Below are 19392 nucleotides of genomic sequence, written 5' to 3'. Positions count from 1 at the left end.
GAAGTTGGTTGTTAAGGCCTAAAAAGGTGTCTATCTGATGCAGTTTTTCACGGCGAATCGAATGGTGCTATTTTTGTTTCCGCACGAGGTCTAGAACTTCCAAAAAAGTCATTTTTCAAAAAATTTGTGTGTCGTGACGTCATAAAATTTTGAATAACTCCCACATTTTTGAACCGATTCTTCTAAAATTTGGTTTGTAGGTGCACATAGACCACTTCTCTGACATATATTCCGGTTTTTTCGATAGACTCAAACTTTTGAATTTTATAATGATTTTCCCAAAAAAGTCAGTTTTTTGAAAAAAATTTGGCCAAAATCCAAAATTTTCAAAAAACCGAGATAGCCATTTGATAGACAAAGTAAAATTACGTATAACCTTTTTTGTTACGTCTTGATTCCTTTAAAAATGAAGATGTTAGCGGCGTTTGAACTTTTGCCGTTTTTGAGGCGAAAATGGCGAACATGACGTCACTAAAACGTCAATTTCTCAAAAATTTTCCGACGGATGTCGCTCAAATTTTCAGGGAACGTGTCAAATTGATGTAAGAAAAGGTACTGAAAGTTTGGCGGCGCTGCGCGCCGCCGTTTTTGAGATATCGCAAAAATTCGCGAGGGGGGGTAAAATTTACCCCCCCCAGCCCCGCGCGGGTTAAGGTCAGTGACCTGTCCTGAGCTTCAAGTGAACTTGACACCCACCCTAACGCATAGGAGCAATATCATATCACATGTTTGAACCCTTGAAACCACGAAAAGAGTGCAAACGCGCGGCTAAGAGGAGACGACATACGCCGAATCGCGATTCCGGCCAAACATGGTCTCGAAAAGTAGGTCACAGGTCAAAGGTCATTTGCGTCAGGGTCATGAAATTGTTAGGGTAGGTGTAAAATTGATGAACGCGAGGGTAATGAAAGTTCCGTCGCGATCAGCGGGTTTTTACGCGAGTTATTTGCGAAAACCGAGAGGGGGCTGTTCGACCCCCCCCCCCCCCACCTACACCGGCGAGGGCTAAGGGGGAGGGGCGTTTCTCACGGTTCTTCCTACCTAAGATCATTGTTAAGATCTGAAATGAGAAATCATAAAACATGGCTCACAGCAGGGCTGAAGCGTGAAATACGCAAGCATGGCTACTCAAGCTTGATCAGCTCAACGATTAAAAAAGCAGTTCAGGCTCTCCGCCGATGATGACAGCCTGGTCGGGTAGTTCGCTCCGCGACAGGGTCCGTCTGCTTTGTGCGGCGCGGCACGGCGCGGCGGGGGGGGGAAGGCGGCGATGCGTCTGAAAGGCGACGCTCGGACGTCCCGGGAATCACCTGTCACCATGCGGCGCGGCGGTCGGTCCCTCCGACCCTTCCCATTGTTACCTGACTGCGGGTGCCGGTTCCCCCGGAAGGGTCACTTTGGTATGCGAAATCTTCACTCGTTAATCGGACAGGAGGGGAGCAGTAGACATTCGATGGAGTAGGCGATTCGGGCGTAGGTCAGCCGGGCGTAGACATTCGATGGAGTAGGCGATTCGGGCGTAGGTCAGCCGGGCGTAGGTCAGCCGGGCGTAGACATTCGATGGAGTAGGCGATTCGGGCGTAGGTCAGCCGGGCGTAGGTCAGCCGGGCGTAGACATTCGATGAAGTAGGCGATTCGGGCGTAGGTCAGCCGGGCGTAGGTCAGCCGGGCGTAGACATTCGATGGAGTAGGCGATTCGGGCGTAGGTTAGCCGGGCGTAGGTCACCCGGGCGTAGACATTCGATGGAGTAGGCGATTCGGGCGTAGGTCAGCCGGGCGTAGGTCACCCGGGCGTAGACATTCGATGGAGTAGGCGATTCGGGCGTAGGTCAGCCGGGCGTAGGTCACCCGGGCGTAGACATTCGATGGAGTAGGCAATTCGGGCGTAGGTCAGCCGGGCGTAGGCCACCCGGGCGTAGGTCACCCGGGCCTGAGCCGCGGCGCCATTTGACCGCTGAGGGTTAACGATGGCCATATTTTGACTCAGAAGGGCCTCTAACGAGCCCATGAGGGGCTCGTTAGAGCACCTCATGGGCACTAAATAGCCACACTAAGATCTCTATAAGGGCCCCACGCCGGCTTCTGAGGGACTCTTGCGGCTTTTAAGAACCCCTCGGTGGTCCCAAAGGTCCATTACTGGCCTCTGAGAGTTCTTACCGGCATTGCAGTCTCCATTATGCCCTATGAGGCAAACTTCGAGGCCATTGAGGCAGACGCAAACGTTGAGCTAAGACGCTAAAATTTTGCATACTTCTTATTGGTCCAACAAGCAATGGGAAAACACCAGGGAAGCTGGTCTTCCAAAAACTTCACAAAATTTGACGGGGCCTAGGTGGCTGCTAAGGGGTTTTCCGGGGTGCTGAACACAAATATCGTGTTAGTTTTTATCACAGATGATGTCGTTAACCTGCGCCCCGTAGGGCTACCGGTGGACCCTACCACCCGTAGGGGGGGGGGGGGGGGCGTTTCGCCCCCCCCCTAAGATCTCGGAAATTTACCGGCCGATTTTCAAAATTCAAACGGCGTTCGATAGCCCAATCCGGGAACTACCATGTGATCAAATTTCATTGACCTAGGTCAAACCGATGACGTCACAGGTCAGGTCAAAGGTCGGATTTTCACCGTTCACAGGCAATTCAAGAAATGTGTTGTGAAATCGAGTAAATTGGTAATTTATTGAAAACCATCGGTGGTATATTGTTCGTCAAACATATACTTTGCTATCTGAGGTCACTGATACCAGGTCAGGACACAGCGAGGTCAGGTCACCGGGGTCACAATATGAAAGTGTCGTGTGATACATGTTTTATGGTCCATTTTACATGACAAATGCGATTTTGTGGGTTAGGCAGCCTTTGGGGCCAGCCTAGGTCACGTTTTGGTAAAGGTCAGGTCAAGGTCAGGTCAAATTAGGTCAAATTTCAAAGTTGATATTTTTGCATAAAATGGGTATCAATTCGATGCAACTCGTCACGGGGGGTCTAATGGTGATCATTGTTTTGCTCTACGAGGTCTAGAATTGCCAAAACTTGAGTTTGAAAATTTGGCGTTATCATTTTTGAGCAGTTTTTGGCTATAACTTGGCCAAAAAACGAGGCATCGATCTGAAATTTGGTATGTAGATAGAAGACGGTAGGTGCTATCACATATATTCCGGGTTTTTCGAAACTCAAATTCTTTTTTGGATTTTTTGGCTAATATATCCAAAAATGCTTTTTTGGATTTTGGGGGTCAAAACTTTAAAAAATAAAAATCAGAGATAATAGTTTTGTAGCCCTGTCAATTTTACATCTTTTATGTTTGATCATTTTTCTGTATCTTCAAAGCTGTAGGCCTGACAGGTCTTCTCGCGAAGGTCTTTTTTCGGTCGAAAATGACAAAACATGACGTCATTCTGACGTTATTTGTGGCCAACCTATCATAGTCACAATGTGTAAAATTGATGCCCAGAGGGGTCCTTAAAGTTTGGTGGCGATATCTCCAGCCGTTTAGGAGATATCAACGGAAAAGGACAGGGGGGGGCCGTTTCGCCCCCTCCCCCCTACGGGGCGCGGGTTAAGCGTTTAGACCAGGTCAGGTCAACCGATAGGGGTCGTGACGGGTATTCGTAGTACCTGTCATTCGCCTCTGACAGCTTCGTAACATGTTACGAAGGCACCAAAACTACTTCGTAAATGTTCAAATAGTTTCTAAATTCGAATTCAGCTCCAAAAACTAGCCCAGAAACATGTAAAGCTCGAAAAAGTGAACCGAGGTCACCAAAGGTCAATGACCTGACCTGACCTCCAGGTGACCTTGACATCCACCCAAATGCATGGGAGCAACATCAAATCACATGTTTGAACGTTTGAAACCACGAGAAGCTTGCAAACGCGCGGCTAATGTGAGCCGACATACGCCGAATCGCGATTTCGGGCAAACATGGGTTCGAGAAATAGGTCACAGGTCAAAGGTCACTTTGGTGAGGGCATTGAATTTTCAGAGTAGGTGTATGATTGATAAACTCGAAGGTATTGAAAGTTTCATCGCGATCGGCCGCTTTTTACGCGAGTTATTCGCAATAAAACATGGGGGTCCATCTGACCCCTCCCCCCTACACAATACACATGCGAGGGTTAAACGTTGAATATTGCTGATATAGCTCTTTTTTTTCAAAAGGACTCTGGCTCCAAGTATGTTTTTAGAACAAGCACGTGTTTTAGCAAGCAAAACGGGCAAAAACTGAACCTGAGAAGCGTGCGTTTGAGTGTGCGCTGTAGACCAGCTGCAGGTACTGAAAGGTGTCACGGGGCACCTTCATGTCCACTGGCTCACCTCCAGCGTTGAAGACAGAGCTGTATTTCAGTGAAGCTGGAGTGGCGCGGGACGCCCAAACACGCACTCATATGGCGACAGGCCTGTGGCCGCACTAGTGTTGGCGTTAACCCGCGCCCCAGTGGCGGTCTCAGCCAACTTCGCCCTAGTGGGGGGGGGGGGCATATGTTACCACCCACCTCTAACTCAAAAACTAAGAGGGCTAGAAAGACGCGGTAAAAAGCAGTCGATAGCTCTCAATGCGTGCGTTTGAAAATATTTCATTCATTTTTCACCTTAGAGCAATATTGGGGTGACCAGAGGTCATCAAAGGTCAAAATTTGCCAATTGTCATTATATTTTTCAGAAAACATGCCGCTATCTCAGGAACTATGGTAGCTAGAAAAACGCATGGAACAGCAAACGATAGCTTTTGAACTCTTCTTTTGAAAAGGTCATTATCAATATTGACCTCAGGTCAACGGTTTAGCCTCCAGAGGGCAAAAACTCCAAAAATAGCTGTTTTTACGAAAAGTGTTTTTCGACAATAACTTTCGACTTCAAAAAGCCACGACATTTCTATTGCCAGAATCGTGTTCCTCTCGCCGAGACGCGTCGAATGAACTATAATTTGACCTTGAAAGGTCAACTTGAAAATTTGACCTCAGGTCAAGGTCATGACCTTACCGGAAAAGGTCATGTTGCATATCAGTCGATGCGTCTCAACAAGACAAACACAATGAGACCATCCCCAGCGTTCTATCTCTTTCCAATCGCGAGTTATTGGCAAAAAACTGTTTGTAGCCTCAAGTGACCTCGGATGACCTGTCTAGAGGCTATCAGCAAAAATGACACCTTGGTCATCACGAGTGGACTAAATCATTGTGATTCTGAAATATTTGGACTGTTCCGATGCGTACACACGGATCTAGAGGCATTTTCATTTTTCTCCATTGACTTGTAATGGAAAGGTCACGCCACTGACCTGACCTTAGGTCACGGATATAAAAAATCCGAGATATACAAATTGTAGGCGCCCATAACAGCATGCAATCCACCAAGTTTAAAACCTTTCTGACAAACACTGCAGGCTGGACATGATTGCAAACTTTTTTAGGCTTGGTCAGTTAACTTGACCTGGTGACCTGACCTGACATGACCTGGGGTCAAAAATTTCACACATTGTCCAAAATTGATGTACCAAAAGCTACCCCAAGCGGCGCGGCGCTACGCGTCGCGGTTTTTTATTCACACGCTAAAAACGCGACAGGGTGGTAACATATGCCCCCCTCCCACTGGGGCGAAGGTTAAAAGTGACTGCGCCGCTCAGGCAACGGGACCAATGACGGTGCTCTGCGGCGGCGAGTTTAGCCAGTGTGTCGATGAGGAAACGGTGGCTACGCTCACAGTAGGCGTTCCCTTGAGGGAGATATGCTGTCGTGCTCTGTTTGATTCCAAGTTTGTTGTAGAACATCTTCGCTAATTACGTTTTCAACCAGGTTTCTGCTCTGATCAGAGTGAATCAATTTAGGCACGCCAAACTGACCTACGATACGGTCCATCAGTGTCTGAACCATCTCGGATGTTTCCTGTGTTTTAAGTGGGAAATCCCATACAAATCGAGTGAACGCATCGATGCACGTCAAAATATACTTGTAACCTTCCGGCTCACTGGCGGGGAGCCCCGATACGATATCGATGTCCAGCCCTGCCCTTAAGAGATGATAAGAGGAGTTCTATAGCCTTGGTCCAGCCTGTCAAGGATCTCAGACGCCTGCAATGAACCCAGTGGGGCCTTCGGTGGGCGAGGAGGGTCTTTGTGGCGCGCGCAGACCTCGCACTGTTGGCAGAATGCCTTCACATCAGTCTGCATTCTCGGCCAGTAGAACTGCCGTCGAAGTGCACCCTCTAATTTGGCCGCCACCTGGCGTCCCCCTCCTAGTCCACTGTGATGGTCATTCATCAGGCCCCTTCGCAACTGCTGGGGCACCACAATCTGGAGACATGATGGGGCTCCTTTGTAGGGCTGGACTCGCCTGTACAACACGGGCGTATCGCCTGTGAGTAGTGAGTAGTGAGTACCAATCGGTTCCACTCTCGTAGCAGCTGAGCTGCGTGCCTCGCTTGGGTGGGGTTTCCGATGCCGCTGTTTTCATTCATGCAAAAAAGGTAACGTTGGGTCATTCGAAGTGACCTGGTGACCTGACCTTGAAAGGTAGAAGGTTCAAACTTGCACACCATGTGTAAAATTGATGAGGAAAAAGTTATGCAAAATTTCGCGGCGCTCCGCGACGCGGTTTTTGCGCTATCCGCGAAAAACCTCTGGGGGGGGGGGGGGGGCGGTCAACTGCCCCCGTCGATGCGCGTGTTTAACATGTAAATATAACCTTCCTGGCTACCGTTCAGTGACATCTCATCTGTCCATATTCATTAGAGCTGTTTTTCAGGTGTACCTTTCGGTCAATGAGTCTCTACAGCTGGGACAAAACTACACCCTATCGTTTGAGTTCAACTACACACTCCGAGAGGCTCTGGAGGGTTTCTACCTCAGCCACTACACGGCAGCCAATGGCTCCAAACGGTGAGAATTGCGCTCCATCAGACGCCAGGTGATGTATCCTGCAAAAGCGATTGAGTGTCCGCCTTTTCATGCTATTGCTCGTTTATTTAACCCGCGCCCTGCTTGGGGGGGGGGGGATGAACACCCCGCCGTGGTTTTTCGCAAATATCTCATGTTTTGTTACCACGCCACCAGCTTTCAGTTCACCGAGTTGTATAACATTTAGTTCGTTTTTTATGTCACTGACCTGAGGTCAGTTAGAGGTCATTACGTCGTAATGCTTAGCCTATGGCAAAATATTCAGATAACTCCAATTCGGAAAATACTAGAGATATCCGCTATGTTCTATCACTTTTGTGTGTTGATACCACAGTACTTGACATGATGTCACACAGTTTTTCTTTGTTTGGTGAACTTATCAAAGATTCAGGTCAAATGAGGTCAACTGAGCTGGGGTCAAATGACGTGTGTGCCAATAACTTGTCACATTATAAAGATAAAGCTTTCAAAATGGTATCATTCTGTTCCTCTTCAACAGCCAAGTCGAATGATATGCAACATTAAGCATTTCAACCATTCTTCAGACTTTAATTCTACTTAAAATGTGCTTTACTTTTTAGGTACACTTAAGCAAGCAAAAAAAGTAGGTAGGGGAGACCCGGGAGGTATGGGCCCCCTGGAGGTATGGGCCATCGCAGTTTTGAAGAAGTGTTGCGTATTTTTACACATTTGACCGTGTAAACTGGTAGCAGCCATTCCGTTATACAACCCACGTGATTTTCAAAATCCTCCTCAGTCTTCTTTGGCGATGAGCGGTGATAAAGCGTTTTTGCCCTCTTCGTGTAAAATACTGTACATACAGAAAATTCGTGATAAATTTGAAACAGGCTCGTTTTATGATGTCAGACCAATGCTAACATAAAGTTTAAAGCATGCAAATTAAGACTGGATAGACAATTTGAAGCTTTCTTGCAAGAGTATGGGCTGAGATGCTATGCAAATTCTGGCGTCCTAACCGGGAGGTTCGGGCCACCCACCCCCGTTGATCCTAAATCAATAAAAAGATGCTTTCATTGAGTGTCATCTTCAATAAGTTTTATTTTTGTCGCGCAAGGTTGAAAATTTAACTTCAAATTTCATTCGAACAGAAAAATATTATTTATTTTATTTCATGGTGAATGATAGAGTTTACCAAAATACATATGTGCCCAAGCGACCTCAATGAAGTAAGCTGTTGGCCGCTTATGCGGTTCCTGGGCTCTAAGAGAGATCAAGGTAGATACCAGCTACGAGTATTGTTCTCATTGTCGATAAAAGAATATGAAACATGGCACCGGCCCATACCTCCCGGGCCATGGCCCATACCTCCCGGTGTATTTTGATGAATCGAAAAAGCACATCATTTATTGAAAGTTATCTCGAGACAAAAAAGTTGATCCCAGATGCCTAATATCAGGCACACTTTGCAGGCGAAAGGCAATTTCACGTGCACAGAGTGAAAAACCGGGTCTAGCCACTGCCCACTGGAAGAAAATGGCGTTTTCACAAAACCGGCCCATACCTCCCGGGTCTCCCCTATATCACTTGACGCGCCTTGACGTGCTGAGTTCACTGGTGCTTTTGTTTAGCTGTATCTTAACTAAATCAAAAGTTATCAGCGAAAAACTTTTGACTTGTTTTAGCGAAATTTTTACATTTATACCTAAAAAAACCTAAATATTGACCTAGAGAAACTAAATCTGCACAGGGGCGAGAATTCTAAGGGGGCCAGTGCCACCCACCTACCAAATTTGGTATTTCTAGGTGCCATAGGAGTCAATCGCGAGGGAAGGTGGGGAGGGGGTGCATCGACCCCCCCCCCCTCTTGCCAGGCCGCGTTATGAAGAATGCCCTGCCAGGGCGAGGTTAGATTTGTTCAAACAACTAAGATGCGTTCAGCTTTTTTACGATATAAGTCGACTGATATGCAACATAACCCTGTAACCTTGACGTGAGGTCATCTTTCCAGTCTTCTCTTACAGGTCAATTTACAAATAATTTGACGCGTCTAGACGAAATAAATGCGACGCCAGTAAAATCAAAGAAAGACCAGTATAACGCCTTTCGGGGCGACTAACGGAGCGAGCGAGAGGGTGAGCCTTGCACGTGCGAAATTTCGAGGGGGCACCTCCAAATAACTTGTGCACGGCACCCTACTAACCGGTCTTTAGCGATGTGCCAAATTTGAGCACAATCGGCCCAGCCGTTCTCGAGATCTGGAAGCGGCACCCTGCACGTGCGCACGTGCAAAATAGGTCCATCTGACTTTTGTACGGCACCCTACTAACTGGTCCCTAACCGTGTACCAAATTTGAGCGCCATCGGTCCAGCCGTTTTCGAGATCTGGAAACGACCCCTGCACGTGCGCACGTGCAGCAGCACCCCAACTTTGGCACATGAACATGCGTTGCCTAGTGGGTGCCTACCTACATGCCAACTTTCAGCGCAATCGGCCAAGTAGTTGCCGAGATATTGCAACTATTACAAAACTGATACTTTGCACCTGGCACGTGCATAAGGGGCCACCCACAATCCACATGCATCGGGAGTAGTCCAATACTTGGTAGAAGGAATGAAGCTACCCTACAAAAATTATCGCATGTAAATCTGTCAAGTGGTTGCTGAGATATAAGCCTCGCAAAAGCGTCCGCACGGCCGGCTGGCCGGCCGGCCGCTCATACTCAGAAATTTCCGTTAATCTAAGGAAAGACTCCGCTCACTTCGCTCGCTCCGTAAAAAGCTAAGTGTCAAAAATGGTTGGATGAAAATGTGTTCGAAAAACGTCATATTAAAAAAAAATTGCCCTGTGGAGGGTAAGCTTCAGCTGTTGACCCTTTGTCAAATAAAAAAAACTCAAAGAGTTCCTTGTCAGAAAGAGATATCAAAGCGTTTTTTTCTTCTTCTGCGGCGCTGTAGCCATTTGTTCCGGAGTTCCCTGGGGCATTCCACGATAGATCGTACCAGGCCCGTCACCCTCCTCTCAGATTTTAATGAAAATCGGTTCTAGGGGTAATCATAGGCCCCAAAGACGCCTGGCAAAATATCAAACTTCTCAGATCAAAACTTTTTTAGTTATATTGCATTACATTTTTTTAAACTTCGATTTGTAACGGTGAGTTTGATGGCCTATAACTCAAGAACGGGTTAAGCAACCAACAAACGGTAGACAACACTAAGCTTGCGATGAATCAAAAATTAATATTGCTTTTTAAAAATTCAAAAGAAAAATTTTCATTGTTGAACAAAAACCTTACTCTTTTTTCATTCGCCTCTAATGATTTTTGGGACCAATATTTTTCACATTTTCATTTTCTCAAAATAAACTTCACGTCATTGCAAATCGACATGCAAAAAATTAGAAAGGTATTCTTTCTGTAAGTTCCTCATTTTCCCGCAAACAAAATGGGTTTCGGAGGGGTTGATACGACCGGTATATAGGACCTTGATACGACCCCAGCACGCCGTTTCGTTTCTAGTAGAGCTAGAGCCTCGCGGAAAAAAACGAGCGTGTGTGCCGTTACAAGTCGCAGCGAGTGGTGCCCGATTTTAAGGTCTCAGGTTAACCGGTAGCGTCTGAGGTCAGGTCAAGTGACTGAAGTTACGGGTTCGGTTTTTAGTAAATAACTTCGCAAAAAATGGCCGCAAAGCCGCGATTTTGGCATCATTGTGTTCGCCTAGCTCAGGTGCGTCGAATGGTATACTTTTTGTTAGGATAAGGTCAACTTAAGTACTTGACCTCGGGTCAAGGTCAGGTCAGAGCCCTTCCGGTCGCGAAGCTGGGCAAAGGGTATCATATGGCATATCGTTTGATTCGGAAGGTCTTCCCAAGTCCATTGGTGACTTTCCCGACTCTCTAGCTCAATTTGATCGGGAGTTATTGACGAAAAACTCGTATGACCCTAGTGACGTCATAAATGACGTCACGCAAGGTTAACAATGCAAAAGTGAAGCATTGGACTTTGCAAGAAATGCATGAAATCACGATACCATGTACGTGAGATAGTTTTAGATCATTCTCGGCGTCAAAATAACAGTTTTTAAATTTCCCCATTGACTTATAACAGTGATGTCACTTGACCGACCTGACCTCATGTGACCTTAAAAAATTCCCAGATATACACGTTGTGACTGTGAGACCTCTGCAGGACACCATGTATGCGTCCTGTAACTCTCATCTCGGACAGCTATGGTCATTGGCGTCCAAAACAAGGTCAGAACCAAACAGCCTTTTTTCACTCTCGCGCTTATAGGAAAGAGGGTTGGATGAACCCTCTTTTCATTTTTTAGATGACTCAGACTTCAATTAAAATTGCAGGAACCCGTGATGTTACTAGGCAGCTTTACCACGCCATTTGTAAACTCCCCTCCCGAAATCACTATTCGAAACCGTTATCGTGACGTAAAATAAATACATTTATAGAAAGAACACCTTCCTATTTTTTTGCATACGCCTTCACAATAAGCCAAACATTTTCTTAAAGAAATAAAAATTCAAAAAATTTGGTCCCAAGGTCCAAAAAATACAAATGAAAGAAAACTCGATATGTCATATATCAAAAGTAGCGTATTTTTCAAAATTTCAAAAATACATATTAATCTCTCTTTCATTCCAAGTTCAATGTTATATAACATTTGGCATTTGAAATTTTATTAGCAGGGTTTTGAATATTGAAAGAGATAGGCCTGTTTTTGCTATCGCTCGATGAGTCAGGCTCTGCTGATTCTAATGATATTTATTGTATACCGTAAAGTGGAGCTGTTTGAAACGGATTTTACAGTTTTTGGCCTCTCCCTTCAAAACGGTTGACACTTCCTATAGCATGTAAATTGCAAAAACGTAGTTCTCAGTAACCGCTCTTAGATAGATCAATTTTGGTTCAGCTAGTAACCATAAATAAAGTTGTTTTTGTACCTGAAGCCTGTCTCAAATAGCCACATAGTGTGGGGCTATTTGAGACAGTTTTGGTTGCAAGGAAATTGAAGAAAATTGGTCAAGCTAGGGATAATTCTTTTAATGCCATGCGATTGGAAATTAAATTTTGATACTTCCAGCAAAAATTATTTCTTTCAACTACAGTTACATAACCCTTATAATCAAACTTTTCGTTTTTAGTTGGACATGGCATTTCGGTCTGCTAAAAATTGCATTACTTTATGGTAGAGCTGTCATAATATGATGTGATCCTAAGCTTTAAAAATCACAGGATGATTATCTAGGACTAGTTCTCAGTCAACGACATTGAAATTTGCAAATAAAGTTGTGGTGTTTATCTCTGGCGGCGTAAAACATATAGGCCGAAATTTGGTGGGGCTATTTGAGACAGGCTCGCTACTGCATTAAACGTACCGTAATGCATTAACAAAGGGAATACAGTTTTCAAAATGGTTGAATGAATTATATGCATGATCGATTGGTCCATTGCACATCAACCAGTGAAAAAGTAACAGAAAAGGGTCAAACGGTTTTGATTTTATACCGATTTTCCTAGATAACTGACTGCATGTTGTATCGAATGGCCGGTTACCGCACTGCATCAAGTACGTATACTAAAGGCTCACCTAACAGTAAGTATGTACCAGTAAAACGCCTTTTGGGCGAAGAACGAGCGAGCGAGATAGTGAGCCCTGCACGTGCGTAAGGGCGAGAGGGTACTTCCAACGGGCTTGTGCAAAGCACCCTTCTAACCGGTCGCTAGCGGTGTGCCAAATTTGAACGCAATCGGCCCAGCCGTTCTCAAGATCTGGGAGCGCCCCCTGCACGTGCACACGTGCTGTAGCACCCCAACCTTAACACATACAGATGAATTATCTGATGGAGACCTAACTGTGTACCGAGTTTCAACGGGAAGAGCTGTCAGGCCTATAGCCTTGAAGAAACAGAAAAACGTTTAAGACATAAAAGGTGTAGCCTAAGCAGGGCTACAAACATGTTATCTCGGAATTTTGAATTTTTGGAATTTTGACCCCCAAAAATCCAAAAAAAAATTGAATATAATTGCCAAAAAAGGTTTTTGAGTTTCGAAAAAAAACCGGTCTGTATGTGGTAGCCCTTACCAACTTCTATTTACATGCCAACTTTTAGACCGATGCCTCTTTTTTGGCCAAGTTATAGCGAAAATACTGTTCAAAATTGATGACATTAAATTTTCGAAATCAATTTTTTAGCAATTCTAGACCACGTAGCGCAAAACAAAGACCACCATTAGACTTTCTGTGACGAGCTGCATCGAATCAATACCTATTTTATGCAAAAATATCAACTTTGAAATTTGACCTTTTTTGACCTGACCTGACCTCCACCAGGAAGTGACCTAAACCGTTCCTGATGGTCTCATAACCAACACCATTGAGTTTGAAATGAAAAATTGGCCATAAAACATGCATCACACATCCTTAGTAAAATTGGGTCGATGTGCTACTGCTGACCCTTGGTGACCTGACCTGTGACCTGACCTGTTATTATCAGTGACCTCTAATAAAAAGAGGCATCGGTCTTAAAGTTGGCATGTAAATAGAAGTTGGTAAGGGCTAACACATACAGCCCGGTTTTTTTCGAAAATCAAAAACCTTTTTTTGGCAATTATATTCATTTTTTTATTTTTGGGGGTCAAAATTCAAAAAATTCAAAATTCCGAGATAACAGTTTTGTAGCCCTGCTAAGGCTACACCTTTTATGTCTTAAACGTTTTTCTGTTTCTTCAAGGCTATAGGCTTGACAGCTCTTCCCGTGAAACCTTTTTTGGGTCGAAAACGGCAGAACATGACGTCACTCTGACGTCATTTGCGGCCAACCTATCACAGCCTTTGGAAATTTTTTGATCACAATGTGTAAAATTGATGCCTGGGAGGGTACTGAAAGTTTGGTGACGATAGCCGCAGCAGTTCTGGAGATATATCGGAAAGTCTGGAGGGGGCAAAGAATACCCCCCCCCCCAGGGCGCGGGTTAATTTCGGGGCTCGGATCGTCCCAGGTGTGCGTGTTACCGAGCATATCTCGCCCACTGTCCGAGCACTTGGCTGGCCCAGCATTGAGGCCCTCGTCGCCCGCCGCGATTGCGCTAATGTAATTCGTGCATGCTTAGTTCGCATGCTTTAAACTTTATGGTAGCGATGGTCTGACATAATAAAACGAGCCTGCTTCACATAATCACGAATTTACTTTATGCACCGTATTTTACTCGAAGATGGCAAAAACGCTTTATCACCGCCAAAGAAGACTGAGGAAGATTTAGCCTTCCAGGCGGTGGGGGGGGGGCATTTTTGCCCCCCCCCCCTGTTCTGTTGGCCCTGCTCGGGCCGTGTATTTGTGACCACACCTGAGTCGAGACTAAACCGACAGCCAAGCACAAAGTGAACAGTCACATATCACGCCACATGGCGCTGCATCCGATTGGTCACCCCTTTGGCGCGAATGCCTCTCATTGGCGGACAGCGATCGGCTGATCGCGCCAGGTCACAGGCCGAGGTCACGTGACGGCGCATCGGCGGGGTTACTACTGGAAGCGATATAACGAACTGAAAAATTACGCCTAGAGAGCAAAAGTAATAAAATAGGAAGCCACGGCCTAGGACACCTTCCTTTGTCTAAATTATATCTAACACCTACTGTTAACGCCAGACCCCTTGAGACCCTAATTTTTCGCGATTATTTTTAAATGCGTGGAAGAATTTCAACCAGGCTCAGGACATGGCCGTTTCAAGACCTGCCGAAACTTTTACAATTTAGATATTTTGTCGGCATTTCAATATTTCAGGCACTTCTCATTGACTCGTAATGTTAAATTTCGAGCAAGATTTTCACCCGGTGTGTAGAGGCTATCACCAGTCAGTCTATGACGTCACAGCTAAGCCCCGCCTCTGTGGTCTTGGCCTGCGGCGGTTTCAGGCCGGCGCGCGGTCACTCGCGCTGTGGCGGGGAGCGAGGACGGTCGAGCCGTGCCGAAAGCCGGCGGAGTTGTGCGTAACGTCTTGTCTGACAGTGCCCAAAGAGCGACATGATGACTGAGGAGCCATAAATGCTCAATGCGCATTGCTTGTACAGTGCTGATAGGTTCGCTGATATTTGTTTTATTTTCCATAAGCTGCAAATGACGGGTAGATGGCGTATACCTGACATAAGGTTAGGAAATATTCACCTGTATTTAAAGCCATGGCGTTGCAGATAATGTGATAGTGGGATGTCGGATGTCATCAAGTAGTTGCTGATTTGTACATCGCTATGCAACCATCGAACAACGCAATAATTAGTTAATTGCCTTCGCTTCACATCATAGGGCTCGCTCGTATTTCAAGCATATATCCTACATCGAAAATCGTATTTGTTAGGAATCTTTAACGTTTGCTCGAAGCATGTATGAGTAGTAGGTTGAGGAGTGAGTCCTCTTGGTCCTATATACGAGAGTCAATAAGAGCCTAACATTTACTTGACCGTCTGCTGCAATTGATACATAGCACGTGAAGCGTTAGCGAAATTCATAGTCCTATACAGATGGCAGGGGTGTCGTTTGTACAGAGGTCGCTGATGGGCAAGGGTCAATGCCGCAGTCGTGGGCGGAGCCTAATGTCATATGACGTATGAAAGCCTCTATCAAGGATGGAAAAACAGTTAACATTACGAGTCAATGACAAGTGCCACAAATATTTCAGTGACAACAAAACGTATTTGAAGAAAAGGTTTCGGCAGGTCTTGAAACAGCTATTTCCTAAATATGGTTAAAATTATTCCACGCATTCAAAAATAATCGCGAAAAATTAGGGTCTCAAGGGGTCTGGCGTTAACAGTAAATTATCCGTATGCACTGTAAACGGAGCAGTGCCCGGGCACATTAAATAAACCGCCACCAAAGCCGCTACATATTCCGCAACATAAATCGGAAGGGCGAACCGAAATCTCGCCGAAATTGGGGCGCAGCCCGGGCGCACGATACCAATACAAAACGGAGTGGCGTCGACAAAAACCGAACGGTCATGCGCCTCGGACCACGCACATTGATCTTGCCACCGCCAAACCACATCATCGGCCAAATACGGCACAATGGCAGCGCACGCGGCACAGTCTCCGTCCTGACCGCCGCCACAACCTCGAGAGGCAGCTTAAATAGAGGCCTTAAACTAAATTAACATAACCCGCCAGACGATGTCGCACCGTCGACGGCCAAGACGGACAGCACTCAGCTACCGCCGTACGAAGGGGTAGCAAAACATCGCGTCGCACCCGCGCCGAACTCTCGCGCAAATTCAGCTCAACCCCCAAAAATACAATGCTCGACACCGGTGACAATATAGATTTCTCAAAATTAATGCATAAGCCCACATCCGTCAAAAACCGAACAATACCACCGAGGGATGCAAAGTCCCGAGCAAGAAACAGAAAATCATCTAAATACACAACGCCGCGAACACCAGGAAAACGCTCCTCCACCAGTTTAAAAGTGACACAAGAAAAATGCTGCATCTCAGCAGGCGCATGTTTAATTTAGGGTGTGTCGACCACAAAGAAATTACTGGAGACAGCTATTTTTTATGTCCCTGAAGCACAGTAAGTTCATTGGCATTCAGCTTTCATCTTACAATTCAAAGGCAACTGGCCAACAGACAATTGTCTGCGCAGAGCTTCTCCCATTCCGCGATATCAGCGCCATCTGCTTTTTAGCGCAGAGTTACGGTGGTCTTTCTGAGAAGCTTAAGTACACAGATGTCGCTAGAGTCGTCCGAGCCAACAGTCCACCGAAGCATTGACTTTGTAGTCGAAAAATACGCCCAAACACTAAACAGCTGCTGCCATAAACTATGTCTATTGTTTAGACAACCAACATAGCAGACTAGGTCGCCATTAACACCAGCCAAGTGCATCCCGTGTGCCAAAAATCCAGAATCCTAGCCTGAGTGGCAGCCCTCGCCCCTCCCCTAGCCTGCTCGCCGTGGGGGGCACGGACCGCCTCAGCCGCATTTGCCTATCGGCCACCGTACTGAGCCCCTCCCCTCTCCCTCCCCACATATACCTACTAACCAGTCAGAAACATGTAGCTATACCGTAGTCGTAATCCCCCGTCATCTTATGTCACGCTAAACCGCGACGGGTTAGACGGCTCCGTGCGGACCCGGTGGCGATTAATATCGGCATCAGAAGTAACAGGGACGCAGACAATTCGAACGAATCTGACAGGTGAAAAACAACCCACATTCCACCGATTCTACAATCTACAGTGGCACCTCAGCCCGCACCGCCCAAAATATCTACGCCCAGAAGAGGATTTTATATTTGCACATCCCGCTTGGAATTGAACTTCGGGACGCTTTTACGGTGTTTTATGCACGCCGTGATGCGACCGTGTCGTGCCTCCTCGCCCACCACCCGCAAGCTGGCCTCTGTCACATCGCGCACGGCTCGCTCCACGGCCTGTGTGTGCACAGGATACGCCGAGACCCGGAGAGGAGCAGCTGCGATTCCTTGGAGTTCAGTGACACTTAGATCTCGCAGAAGGGGTGGCTCTGTGACCTTCTCCGCCGCGGAGTCGATGAGATCGACGTACCGCTGGGCGCCGAAGTTGATGGTGGGAAGGGTGAACTTCCTCACCTCCTGTCCTTCCTTTTCCCTCTCGCGAGCGGCGCGAATGTGCTGGATCGCCGCGGTGCGGATCTCTCGATCCTCGTCTGCGATCATGACGAGCAGGAGCTGCTCTGGGTGCGCCCAGTAGCCATTCCTGGAGATTACGGGCCTGATGATATCCTGGATATCCTGTGGAAGACCACGAAGGAGCTCGATGCTGCGGTAGACGTTCTTTGAGCCTTCGGTGCAGGCGTTATGTGTAAGGGCTAAATTGAGCGCGTGAGAGATGTGTGGAGCGGCGGGCCGGAGAACCAGAGTGCGTGTTAGGCCAGTCCGCCGTATGATAGCCTCCGGCGGGAAAGGCGTGCCCGCCGGGTGAAAGGCGGCGGCTGGCCGGCACCTGGGACTCGCGGGCCCGCCTCTCGAGGCATTTGCCTGTGCGGTGTCGTCGGGGCAACATCTTTCGGTAAGCGAATTTTTCCATTCCCCCCTAAATTAATGCCGCAGCGCCCAGGCGCTGCGGAAGTCCCCGACAAATGTCCTGGATTTCATTTGGCTTTCCGACCCGCCGCAAATAGCGGTGGGCACTCCCGTTATATCCAGGACAGTCCCATCTAAATTATAATTGGTCGGCGCGGCGCGAGGCGTAAATGAGTGAGCGATTGTAAGTGTGATGTGTAGTGTGCGTGAGAGAAAGGATCCGAGAGATTAACACTTTGTCCCGCAAGACCAAAATACAGTGTAATGGGAATGTGAGCCAAATATTTGAATTGGGTAAAGGCAGATGCCGGGCTGATACACGGTGAACATGAACGAACAATCATACGGGCCGCTTAGTTTAATACACCCGGGTGGCAGGCGGGCATTGTAGAGTAACTTTGATTAACGTAATGTCTGTACATGGGGGGGGGAACCAATAAAAGGATGCAGGTTCCGATGCTTGAAACCCCTACATCTGCTGCCTGAATTTTTTTTTCAGTCTAGAACAATAATATAATGTTTTCTCAATGTAATAAAAGTGTGTAAATTGATGATGTCTTTAGAACACAGAAAATGTACAGTAACAACAAAAATACCTTTTACGACAAATTTTAGCGGCATGCTGATGTTTCACCTGTCGAACATCGAAAAACCGATGAATTTCGGACAGGGTTCGGTACGGCCAAACATCTGATCTAGGTGGCGCCACCATAGAAATGAGTCATGAGTAGGTGGCGCTGGGGTCGAAAAGATAGATTCGGGCCCGTCGCAGAAAAGTCGTCCTTGGCCAGTTGCCTTTGCATTCTAAGTGCTGCGATGCTGACAGGTCGACATTCCAGGGCCATGGGACATAGAAAACCGCTGTCTCCATAACATTGAAGAGAAAACCATACAGAATGACACACCCTAAATTGTTTATAACCCATCGGCAATCTCGTAAACAAATATGTATGATTATCATATAATACCCCAAAGTTACGTTGCGTGCTCGGACATAAAGGAATATGGTAAAAGCCATCGCGCAAATCAATCTTAATCGCCCATACAAAACCCTGAGACGATAAATCTAACGCTCTGTCAATAGAAGGCAAATTGCATGGATGGGCCGACAATAGTGGAGTCAAATCAGATAGATCGTAAACCAAACGCGCAACCGACTCAGATTTCGCAACCGGGAAAAGACGGTAGCAAGCCAGCGGGTTCCCCGGCCGCAAAACCCCCGCCGACACAAACGAATGCACCGCCGCGTCCATCAGCGCAGACCGAGGAGTCGCCCGCCAGATCGGCGGCACCACAGAAGGCACTCGTAACTTGAGGCCTCGAGCCAGAACACTGTGTACCCGATGATGGCGCACGTAATACATAGTCTGGCCTCACTTGCACCAAAACCAAAACTGTCTCAAATAGCCCCACACTATGTGGCTATTTGAGACAGGCTTCAGGTACAAAAACAACTTTATTTATGGTTACT

At 46.7% G+C, this 19392-nt stretch overlaps 1 protein-coding gene across 5 annotated transcripts in view; it reads left to right on the top strand.

Moving 5' to 3' along the window:
- The window catches only part of LOC122389206 (endoplasmic reticulum aminopeptidase 1-like), a 415829-nt gene that overhangs the window by 207688 nt on the left and 188749 nt on the right, over nt 1-19392 (top strand). For all 5 annotated transcript variants that reach the window (XM_043380990.1, XM_043380988.1, XM_043380986.1 and 2 more), the window contains one exon: nt 6741-6874. In XM_043380990.1, coding sequence (XP_043236925.1) covers nt 6741-6874 — 134 coding nt within the window. The remainder of the gene's footprint in view (nt 1-6740; nt 6875-19392) is intronic.

This window comes from Amphibalanus amphitrite, unplaced genomic scaffold (genome assembly GCF_019059575.1).
Source record: "Amphibalanus amphitrite isolate SeventyFive unplaced genomic scaffold, NRLGWU_Aamphi_draft 000348F_arrow, whole genome shotgun sequence".
Taxonomy (NCBI): domain Eukaryota; kingdom Metazoa; phylum Arthropoda; class Thecostraca; order Balanomorpha; family Balanidae; genus Amphibalanus; species Amphibalanus amphitrite.
Note: the sequence above shows the minus strand (reverse complement) of the source record. Positions and strands in the feature narration are given on the sequence as shown.